Source organism: Neovison vison, chromosome 5 (genome assembly GCF_020171115.1).
Source record: "Neovison vison isolate M4711 chromosome 5, ASM_NN_V1, whole genome shotgun sequence".
NCBI lineage: Eukaryota > Metazoa > Chordata > Mammalia > Carnivora > Mustelidae > Neogale > Neogale vison.
In genome coordinates, this window is record NC_058095.1 from 17,683,346 (window position 1) to 17,694,530 (window position 11,185).

An 11,185-nucleotide genomic window follows, 5' to 3' on the forward strand; every position below is an offset into this window, starting at 1 on the left:
AGAGAGAGAGAGAGAGAGAGAGACAGTATTAATCTTCTGCTGCTATGCTGCTGCCTGGGGTTTGATAGTATCGTTATCGATCCCTCTGGCAGCCCAAGGGTGCTGGGCTGAGGTGGGCGCACCAGCGGAATCTCGGGAAAGGTCTTGAACCTGACACCTGAGCTGAGTCCTAAAGAAGGACTTGGAGTTGGCCAGGTGAGAAAGGGGTGGGGTGAGCCTAGGTGGACTGTGTATGGGCTCAGCCCAGAGGGTGGGGCCTCCAGCAACTCCCTGCTACCAGAGCTTAAAGTTCAAGGCAAGGGGCCAGGAATGGCAGGAAATAAGGTGGACAGGCAAGTGACAGATGCCTCAGGTGCCCTGTGAAGGCGCAGACTTTGCCCCGTGGAGGCAAGGAGCAATGGCGTGTTGAGCATGATCAGACCCATGATCTGTGTGACTAAACCCTCCAGCTCACCGTGCTTTCCTTTGGCGGGCAAGAGGGGCTCATCTCTCCTTGCCCCTCCTCCCTTCCTCCCGTCCGACTCTCCTCCCCCTTTCCCTTCTCTGCTGTTGATTCTGAGCCCTGCAAAACCCACATTCAGGACATTTCAGTCCCAGATCCAGAAGTAGTACTGATTCCAGTCCCAGAGCTTTCAGGTCCAGGAAGGAAGGAGGTGGAGGGGGGGAATGGAGAGTGTGGTGGGGGAGCTGCCCCCATGTGACCTGAGTGGAGGAGGAAAAGGAAGGGGGCCCAGGCCGTTTCTCTATTCCTGTCCAGCCTCTGATTCACCCCCTGGAGGCAGAGTAAGTACACAGCTGGGAGAACTCAGTTATCCATAACTGATTATTGTTATTGTTGTTTTTAAGATTTTATTCATTTATTTGACAGATAGATCACAAGTAGGCAGAGAGGCAGGCAGAGAGAGGGAGAAGTAGGCTCCCTGATGAGCAGAGAGCCTGATGTGGGGCTCAGTCCCAGGACGCTGAGATTATGACCTGAGCCAAAGGCAGAGGCTTAACCCACTGAGCCACCCAGGCGCCCTAATATCTGATTATTGTCAATAAACACTTAATATAACTTCCCTACGCATGTGGGACCTTTCATACTTTGCAATGCACTGTCAAGAATATTTCCTCATTCTCTCTTCACTACAGTTTCCGGAGTGGGCAGGGCAGACGTTGTGCAGCTGGTGGAACTGAAGCAGGGGGTGCTCTAACTTGCCAAAGGTCACCCAGATGGCAAGTGGCCGAGTCGGGACTGTGTGACCCCGGAGCTGCCTGCCCGGAAGGTCACGTTTCCTTTCTCCTCCCACAGGTGGACGACCCCCCGGAGCCCGTGTACGAGAACGTAGAGAGGCAGCCTTTGGTCTCTTCGCCCGGCGCCTCCGCAGGCCCCCGCCCCCCGGCGTGGGAGACGCACACGGACGCGGGCAGCGGGCGCCCCTACTACTACAACCCAGACACGGGCGTGACCACCTGGGAGTCACCCTTCGAGGCTGGCGAGGGCATCGCCAGCCCGGCCACCTCCCCCGCCTCGGTGGGCAGCCGCGAGAGCCTCGAGACCGACTGGGGTCAGTACTGGGATGAGGAGAGCCGCAGAGTGTTCTTCTACAACCCGCTGACGGGCGAGACCGTCTGGGAGGACGAGACCGAGGAAGAGCCAGAGGACGAGCTGGAGATGCAGCCGGGCCTGAGCCCGCTGAGCCCCAGGGACCAGAGGGTGAGGGGGCGGGGCCTGGCCCCGGTGGGCGGGGTGGCTCTGAGGCCTCAGACCCCGCCTCCTGCTCTCCCACAGCCCCCCAACTGCTCGTGAGGGGCGTGGTCTGGTCTAAAAGGGCGGGGCCAAGGGTGCGCACTGGCTCTGAGAGCCTCCGACTCGGTCTTTGCTCCCTGCAGCCCCCTACCCCTGAGACGGATTACCCCGAGTCGCTGACCAGTTACCCGGAGGAGGACTATTCCCCGGTGGGCTCTTTCAGTGAGCCCCGGTCCGCCTCTCCTTTGGCCACGCCCCCCGGCTGGTCTCTCCGAGTGAACCCGGACGGGCAGACGCTCTACACCAACCACTTCACCCAGGAGCAGGTACGGGCAGCGGGCAGATATGGCCAGACAGCCCCCCGGTCATTCCTCCAGCTCTTCTAGTAGCTCACCTTAACACCGTCAACTGCAGCTCCTGAGCGGGCTCCAAGACACCCCATCGCCCGCACCTGACCCTCCCAGCTCCTCGGGGCTATATCATGGGGTTCTGGTGCAAGAGGAACCTTGCCTGCCCTCCCCCGAGGTGGGCTGGGAGGCCTGACCACCTGTCTCCCCGCAGTGGGTGAGGTTGGAGGATCAATACGGGAAGCCCTACTTCTACAACCCACATGACGCCTCCGTTCAGTGGGAGCTGCCCCAGGTAACCAACTGGGAGTGGGAGAGTCTTGGGGAGAGGGGAAGGGACTGTGCATGATGGTGTCTTTCTCCTCAGGTTCCAGTTCCTGCCCCTCGAAGCATCCACAAATCCAGCCAGGACAGTGAGACCCCAGCCCAGGCCAGCCCCCCTGAGGAGAAGGTGAGGGAAGAAGCATGTAGGCACTGGCAGGACCCCCAGAGAAGAAATAGGAGCTTCCTGAAGGTTGTTGGGGGCTGGGCCGGGGCCAGGTATGTCTCCCCTACAGGCCCCAGCAAAACGCTGGGCTGAATGAACGTGGGGCTGGGTCATCCCTGGCCCACGGCTGGGTGAGGTTGGGAGCTGAGAGATCTCTCCTGCTGGGGTGAAAGCAGGCACCCCGCCAGCACCAGCAGCAAAGAGGGTTCAGCCGTGACTCAGGCCCAGCCTGTAAGGAGTTGCTGGCTGTGGAGACTAGCCTCTGCCCCTCTGTGGCCACCCCATTAACTGCCTCTTCTTTCCCCTCGTCTTTCTCAGACCAAGACTCTGGACAAGGCCGGGGTGCTCCATCGCACCAAGACGGTGGACAAGGGAAAGCGGCTCCGGTGAGCGTCTGGCAGCACCCAGACCAGGGCGGGGTGGGCCTGAAGGATGATGTTCACTGACCATGTCCTGTGTGCCAGACTCTTGTTAATCCTCAGAGCAGCTTTCTAAAAGGTCCCGTGAAGACCCTGAGGCCTCTAGAGATAAGGACTTGTCCAGGGTCCCTTGGCTACCAAGTGTGAGAACTGGGAGTCCAGTCCTCACTGTCGGATACCCCAAGCTGAGCTGTGTTTTCAGCTCTGTGGGCGTATGGGGGCCTCAGTCCAGGGCCAGTGCAAGCCCAGTCACCCCCCACTTCCCCACCCCCACCTAGGAAGAAGCACTGGAGTGCGTCCTGGACGGTGCTGGAGGGCGGCGTCCTGACATTCTTCAAGGACTCGAAGGCCTCAGCTGCAGGCGGCCTGGTGAGGCTCAGGGTCCCAGGACAGGGACCCCCACCCCCAGAAATCTGCTCCTGACTTCTGTGGCTCTTTACCTGATCTGGCTTGTCAATGGCTAGGTCTGCAGCAGTGGAACATGAGCGCCAGGGGAGCTGGGCCTTGGCAGGGGGTGACGACAGCAGATTCAGACTGTGACAAGCACTTCCAGGCAGCCTGGACATGGGGAGCAGTCCTTGAGGGTGGCCACTCCAGTCTGATGGGCACGCAGATAGGGTCGGGGCCACACCTGCTCTCGGAGATGAGGGCTGTGCCCCTTTCTCCTTCCCTGTCCTGGGTGGGCAGGCAGCAGGCCCAGGACCCCTGGGTCCCCCTTCCCCATCCTGTCCCTGGAGCCAAGGGAGCCTGGTGGATTGGAGCCCGGACCCATGGCAGGCCTGTCTGGGCTGAGGGCTCCCTGTAACTGTGCTCCCCCCGACCCTTCTCCCCTCTCCCACAGAGGCAGCCTCCCAAGCTCTCCACCCCTGAGTACACAGTGGATCTCAGGGGGGCCTCCCTCTCCTGGGCCCCCAAGGACAAATCTAGCAGAAAGAACGTGTTGGAGGTGAGTGGTGGGGGTTGGGAGAAGGCAAGGGGGCTTATGGATGGCTTGAGACCCTCAGTAGGCAAGGCCCAAGAAGGGGGACCTGGGGAGAGTGGGACTGGAATTCTCAGGGCTCAAAGCCAAAGTTGTGTCCACCTTGGGGATCTGTCCACAGTGTTTCTGACACTGTGGATTCTGCAGTTCCCTCTCCAGGAACTGAGTTTATAGTCTTGGAAGGTGGTGAGGAGTAGGGGGCCTCTGGAGAATGAAATCCATGCCTGGAAGAACAGCCCTCTTCCTAGAGAGGAAACTCCCTCTCCCCAGCTACTCAACCAGCTCCCGCCGGTCAGAGACAAGCTTCCGACTGAACTGGGTCCTCAGTGAATTAACTGGGCCCCAAGTTTCCCAGGCTCCCCTAGCAGGAGGACTGGGCCCCGGTGGGACCCAGGCAAGGACCCTCATGGTGCCACACCCTCCGTTGTCCATGTGTTGTCTTGCTTTTCAACTACCTTTGTCGTCACCTCTGTCCCCAGAAGTTCTGAGGAAGGTCACAACAAGAATAGCAACAAACAAACAAACAAAAACAAGCAAATAAACAAATAAAAACCACATGGGGAGCTGATCAAATCCACTGAAAAGCCAGGAGCAGGCACAAGTTAGAGCAAGAGGCATCAGGGGGCCGATGATGTACAGGGGAGAGGTTATTGCTGAAAAAAATGAGCTCAGGTTTCCTGGTAGCCAAAGTGAAAAGAGGAGGCGAATCAGTGACACGGTTCCTCTTTTGGCAGGGGGAGCTTTCCCAAATTTTGGGTGAGATCAAAGCCTTTTCCCAACCCTTAGCTCTTGAAACCATTTTTAGTGTATGGCTCCAGGTTGGGTTCGTAAGAGACCCTCGGGGCTGCTTCAGGTACCGTGATAACAGCAAAAAGCACAACGTCACAAATCAGCTCAGAAAAAGCAATTCTGCCGGGAGCTTGAGAGTGTGTAGCTTCCTGAAGATTCCCCAAGCTTCCTCCAGCACATCCACAGAGCAGGGCTGGAAAACCAGTTTGATCTCCTGAGCTGCTCTGGTCGGTGGGTCTGGAGCCTTCCTCCAGGCTCGGCAGGGCCGAGGGGGGCAATGGGTTAGCGATGTCTGTCATGGGTGTCCGACTAAAGAAGGCCATCACTTTGGCTAGGGAGGTTCCGTCCCTGACCTACAGGGACATCCTTCAGCCTGTGCTCTATGTCATCTCTCTATCTTGCCTTTGGAGAGCACTGCTGAGTAAATGCTTCCGAGTTGTCTTTTCTGGCAAGAACTAGAAGGCAGATGGGACTCTTGGAAGCTACTCACGTTCTCGGAAAGGCTGACAGTCTTGAATGGAAATGCAGGAGCCCTCTGCTTCCTGGCTGGCAGGTGGCCATCCTCCCTTCACTCAGGGGGTGGCCTGCAGGCACCTCTAGGATTTTTCTCGAGAGATGGCCCCACATTCTAGATCGTGGCCAGGTTAGTGGGGCCTGGCAGATTTTCACAGCGGGTCTCCCTCGTCACTCCAGAACCACAGAAAACTTCAGTGTTAGACTTTCCAAAACAGCTGGTCTGGGGCAGCTCAACTCACCTGGGCATCCAGCAGGATGAATGTTTTGGGAGATGTATTGCTGGGTAACTGTATAGCTTTTCCTTCTGTATGAACCTTTCAGAGAGGAACTGGTTATGTTTTGAGAGGGCCTTGGTTTGCCCATCAGTAATGGATAGGCTGTCACTGCTTTTAACAAGACGGAATGCCTGGGCCTGGGGTAAAGCCCTTGTTCTATGGTGCTCTCAGTTCCTGGGGCCAAGGCCAGATCACCTCCACCATTTCTGTATCCCCCCCACCCCCACCCCGCACTGCCTACCCCTGGGGCCAGGCCGACCCAGGGAGCCAGAGATGACTGAGAACTCTTGTGTCTCTCCAGCTGCGGAGCCGAGATGGCTCAGAGTACCTGATCCAGCATGACTCCGAGGCCATCATCAGCACCTGGCACAAGGCCATTGGCGAGGGCATCCAGGAGCTGGTGAGCAGAGCCTGGGGCCTCCAGGGCTGGTGGGGATGGGATAGATGGCCAGCTACGAGGAGATCTCTCCAGGCCGTGGGTGGGGGGGCACGTCCTAGTGGAATGTTCCATTTCAAGGGAGGCAGGAAGAAAAGGAAATATCAGCGAAAGAGCCTCAGGCTGGAATGACAGGCTAAAATCAGAAGGGAGAACTTCAGAGGATTAAATTGAAGAGTCTACAGTTTTCTAGATTCAAACTATTCCCTGCATAAATGCAGATAGGACAGGCCCCCTCTGACAGCTGTTCTCCAGGAAACAACCTGGGGCTTTTTGACCCTCAATTCCTTAAGTGCCAACACTGAGTACAGAGTTTGGCTGTATTTCTAGAGGTAGGAATCCAAGGGCGGTGATGCAGTTGTTGGCAGTGCTGAGGTCTCAGCTGGAACTTTAAGTTCGGAACTAGGAGCCCCATACTGAGGAATGCTGACCTCGTGGACTGGGTGCAGAGGAACTAGGAAAATGTGGGCAAGGGGGGCCAGGAAAAGAAAGATTGGGGCAGGGCAGGGTGGCTGTCTCCAACACCCAAAGGGCTCCAGGCAGTCAAGGGAGGTGAACGTTCTGAGGTTCCCTGGTGGACGGCAGGGGAGTGAACTGGAGAAGGGAAGTGTGAACTCTGGCCTGGCTGGGAGGGCACTCCGGGCCCCTCACCCTGTCCCAGAAGGCCCTCCGGCTAGCCCCAGGCCCTGCCTCTCTGAGGCCGTGTGATTGCAGTCTGCAGACCTGCCCCCGGAGGAGGAAAGCGAGAGCAGCAGCGCGGACTTCGGGTCCAGCGAGCGCCTGGGAAGCTGGCGGGGGGAGGAGGAGGCGCGGCCCGGAGCAGGTGCGAGGGGGGTGAGGGGTGGGGTGGCAAAGGTGGGGGGGAAGGGGGGTGGGGGGAGGACATCTCCAGCCCTTCGCCTGGGTGGGGGTTACGCCCTGGGGCTGGGGCCAGCCTGGCCCATCCCTTGCCACCGAGTGACTCGGCCCCCGCATTCCTGGGCCCAGGCGCAGTCATCCCGGAGAGCGACCTCAGCAGGGTCCGGCAGAGGCTCCGCAAGTTCCTGCTAAAGCGGCCAACGCTGCAGTCGCTGCGGGAGAAGGGCTACATCAAAGGTACCTGGGGAAACCGGAGCGCGCGGCGCGGGGGACCCCGGGGCCGGGCGGCGCTCACGAGCCTTTCCCCCAGACCAGGTGTTCGGTTGCGCGCTGGCCGCGCTGTGCGAGCGCGAAAGGAGCTCCGTGCCGCGCTTCGTGCAACAGTGCATCCGCACCGTCGAGGCCCGGGGTACGCGGCGCCTGAAGGCCTCCCTCCCGGACCCCATGACGGAGACCCCTGGGGAGGGCGGGGGAGGGCGGGGGGGGGAATGGGGGGGAAAGCCCCTGAGTGGGAATCCGATCGGGAGCTTCAGCCCCGTCCCCTCCAAGCCCGAGGTCAGCGCCTCCCTCTGCCCCAGGGCTGGACGTCGACGGCCTGTACCGCATCAGTGGAAACCTGGCCACCATCCAGAAGCTTCGCTACAAGGTGGACCATGGTGAGGCCCCGCCCCTCACCCTGGGGCCTAAAGACACCAAGGGGTGCTGAGGGCCTCTTCCGACTCCTAATCCCGCCCCCCCCCCGCCCCGCGCTTGCCGCAGATGAGCGCCTGGACCTGGATGACGGGCGCTGGGAGGACGTCCACGTGATCACCGGAGCCCTGAAACTCTTCTTTCGAGAGCTGCCGGAGCCCCTCTTCCCCTTCTCGCACTTCCGCCAGTTCATCGCTGCCATCAGTGAGCTCCGGGGTGGGGGGACGGGGGAGGCGGGGCGGACCGGGCAGGGTGCGGGCAGGACTCCCCACCCCGCACCCGGGACTCAGTCCTCCGTCCCCCTCGCCGAGCTGACCCACCCCTCCCTTCCCCAGAGCTGCAGGACCAGGCCCAGCGCAGCCGCTGTGTGCGGGACTTGGTGCGCTCGCTGCCCGCCCCCAACCACGACACGCTGCGGCTGCTCTTCCAGCACCTGTGCCGGTGAGCGGGCGAGCGGCGCGGGGATGGGAAGGCGGGTGCCAGCGGACCCCCTACGCCCCCTCCAGCTCTGAGCCCTAATTCCCGCCTCCCCTCCCCTCCCTGCTGCAGGGTGATTGAGCACGGCGATCAGAACCGTATGTCGGTGCAGAGCGTGGCCATAGTGTTCGGGCCCACGCTGCTGCGGCCGGAGACCGAGGAAACGAGCATGCCCATGACCATGGTGTTCCAGAACCAGGTGGTGGAGCTCATCCTGCAGCGATGCTCAGACATCTTCCAGCCGCACTGACCGCGGGCCGCTATCCGCGCCCCCCGCAGCTGGTGCTGCGGACCGGGACTGGGCACCCCAACACTGGTTCTGCCTTGGAGCTGGACTGTTGGAGGCAGCTGGGCTGGACTCCTCTGTGAGACCCTCCGCCTCCCACCGCTGCATAGGCTGGAGTGAAATCTGCATCCCTTGGTGCAGTATGGTGACCCCTAGTGGGCAGTTTGCAAAATGTGATTTCCCCCCCCCCAACCCCCACCTGTCCTGTTTGGGGCTTACTTGGGTTCTGTTCTTTATTACAGTGACACCTACTGTGTGTGTGAGAGAGAATGTGCTGGGATGAAACTATTTTCCCCAATGGTTGGTGCTGGGGGAAGGAGTTTGGATGAGGGGCTTCTGGGCCTCCTCAGGCCTGCAAGTGGGGGGCCCCCCGGGGGCAGGGGGTGTCAGTCCTAGAGCAGCCGCCTCCAGCGCCCCTGCTGCCCAGCTTGCCTCCGGCCTAACTCGTGCCTGACACTGTCCACAACCAACGTGGGCCATTTCCATCTGCTCCCCTGTTTCGGGCCATGGCCTTCCCAGACCTACAGGTGTTGTGTGCACAGGTTCTTCACACTCAGTGTGTACCCTGCACCGGCCGCCTGACCCACACCATCTCCACACACAGTCCCATTGGACAAACAAAGAGAGGGAGGCGATGGTGGCAGCAAAGTGACCTGCTCGGTGTCCCCTGGACGGTCTGACTGCCCAGCTAGGGCTCCTCTCACACCACCGTCTCCTGGGAGGGCGCCATCAGACCTTTCAGCACCCCCTCCCCTCCACACCCCCTGCACACCCCTCTGCCGGTTCTGCTTGGGCCTGGGGACATCCTGAAGGCAAACAGGACACCTGCCGTGGCTGTTCTTAACCCGGAGGGGAAATAGTGCTGGTGGGAGCTGCCTAGCCCTTCTCAGCCCCCTGGCTGTCCAGCTGCCTGCCAGAGGCCCACCTTGCCCTAAGGAGCTGGGAGAGGCCTGCAGGGCTGGGAGAAGGTGGGTACAACCTCTGGAAAGGAAGCGTGAACCCTGAGGCCAGTGATGCCCTTTCCCTCCTCACACACAAAGCACCTCAGCTTCTGGGTCTCATCCCCCTGCCCCACCTGCCGCTCGTCTGTTCAACAGTTATAGCTACTATTTATTGACATTTCACCCTGCCAAGCATTTCACTTGAATCATCTCGTTCGTCTCTCACAGCCAGTATTTATTCTTTGCTCTTCTGTGCCAGGCGCAGTGCTCTGGGGCAGGGGTACTGCGCGGGCTGCCTCTTGGGTGGGGCGTGTGCTCCGTGGCTGACCCGCGTCCCCCCACATGCCAGCAGGGCCGGGACAAGAATACAGATGGTCGCCTCACACCATCCACGGACATACTGTAAACCTACAAATCAAGTTCTAACTGTTAAATAAAATGTGTTCTATTCTCCTACTTCGACAAATTCACGTTCATAATGACCTCAAAGACGAGGTTCCAACCAAAACTTCTTTGGCCTTCTGGATTCTGTGCCCAGGGACTTTGGTGTGAGAAGAGCCAGCTGTGTTGTCAGCCCGCCCCCTGTACCTGCCCTCAGAGCCATCCTGCCCCCAAGGGGAGGTCCACATGCACACACGTGGACAATCCCATCTGCTGGCACACACCGCTATGCCCCCTGCCACCCCATGGCCACCCCACATGGCCCACCCTTCAGGGAATGGGTCACCTGGGCAGGGACTTCTGGGGTCTTGGCTATCAGGAGCATGGTCCAGAGGGAAGGACCTGCGCTCCAAGGTGCCCCACAGGTTCCTCATCCCGTGGGGGGAGGGCACAGACAGAGAAGGTGAGGTAGAGCCTTCTGAAGTGGGGCACCAGCAGCAGGGTGAGGGTCTCCCAGGTCTAAGGACAGAACGGGACAGATGTTAAACATCTAATTACTTGGTTACGTTCTTTGTACAAAAGTCAGAGAAAGCCCAGGGTGCTCTGAAGGCGTGTCATTCGGGTGTCACTGTCCCTCAGGAACCTGAGATGCTTCTGCAGAAGCCCCATCTGGGCCCAGTAGTAAAGAATGAAGAGGAGTCAGCAAGGTGAGGAGTTAAGGGAAAGGTGTCTAGTCAGAGGGAACAGCATGTGCAAAGGTTCTGCGGTAGGGTACGAAGTGAAGCTGGAGAGGTTAACAGGGGACAGAGTGTGCGGGGCCTTGCGGGCCACAACAAACAGGGGCAGGACAGCAGGCAGGAAGGTCCTTGGATAGGGAGGTCTTGGGAAGTGTCTTCTCCCCGGTCTGATCCTCACCCCACCCCAGGCTTCTGACACTGCCCAGGCCTTGGTGAGCCAACAATGTGGCAGCAGGCAAATAGGAATCACCATTTCTGTCACCAGGAAGAGCTGCAGAAATCACCCACTGCCCATGAGGAAACTCATGTTGCCCGTGAGCGACAATGTCATAACTCAGTGGAGGTCACACGGTGGACAGGTGGCAGAGCCCACCCGCAGCTTCGTCTGAAGCCTGAGCTCCATCAGACGTGTGGGCTCAGCCACGAATCCGCAACCCCGAGCACGGTGCTCAGGGAGCACTATAGGTGCTCATTGACTATGTCAGGAATGAACTGGATTTGTGTTGAGACACAAAGATACATAAAAATAGTATCTGTCCTCTTGAAGCACCAGCCAGACCAAAAAGTAAGGGCCACAGGGGATGGGGCAGTCTCAGAGGGCCCTCTCCCCAAGACTGCCCACTCTCAACAGATGCTCTGACCCTCCTACAGCCTGCCATCTGCCCCTGAAGCTGCCCCAGAAAAGGTCACCAGTGCCCACCTGGTTGCCCGGTCTGGCAGGCATGCAAGGGGACACATGAACGGCCTGTTGTCCCCCCACAAAGCACGTTATCCCTTTGCCTTCAGCACCATGGGTCTTTGCAAAGCCTGTAAACAGTGATGCCCGCTGGGTTGT

The 11,185-nt window shown here is 59.5% G+C and overlaps 1 protein-coding gene across 3 annotated transcripts in view; it reads left to right on the top strand.

Moving 5' to 3' along the window:
- The window catches only part of ARHGAP27 (Rho GTPase activating protein 27), a 28,239-nt gene extending 18,551 nt beyond the window's left edge, over positions 1-9,688 (top strand). For 2 of the 3 annotated variants that reach the window (XM_044247723.1, XM_044247721.1), the window contains exons 2-16: positions 1,295-1,699; positions 1,876-2,058; positions 2,294-2,374; positions 2,447-2,530; positions 2,885-2,952; positions 3,264-3,354; positions 3,827-3,931; positions 5,846-5,944; positions 6,695-6,803; positions 6,962-7,075; positions 7,149-7,247; positions 7,417-7,494; positions 7,598-7,732; positions 7,864-7,969; positions 8,078-9,688. In XM_044247723.1, coding sequence (XP_044103658.1) covers positions 1,295-1,699; positions 1,876-2,058; positions 2,294-2,374; positions 2,447-2,530; positions 2,885-2,952; positions 3,264-3,354; positions 3,827-3,931; positions 5,846-5,944; positions 6,695-6,803; positions 6,962-7,075; positions 7,149-7,247; positions 7,417-7,494; positions 7,598-7,732; positions 7,864-7,969; positions 8,078-8,255 — 1,935 coding nt within the window. In that variant the 3' untranslated portion in view covers positions 8,256-9,688. The remainder of the gene's footprint in view (positions 1-1,294; positions 1,700-1,875; positions 2,059-2,293; positions 2,375-2,446; positions 2,531-2,884; positions 2,953-3,263; positions 3,355-3,826; positions 3,932-5,845; positions 5,945-6,694; positions 6,804-6,961; positions 7,076-7,148; positions 7,248-7,416; positions 7,495-7,597; positions 7,733-7,863; positions 7,970-8,077) is intronic. The other variant, XM_044247722.1, reaches the window with a different exon arrangement.
- The last annotated feature ends 1,497 nt before the right edge of the window (positions 9,689-11,185 follow it).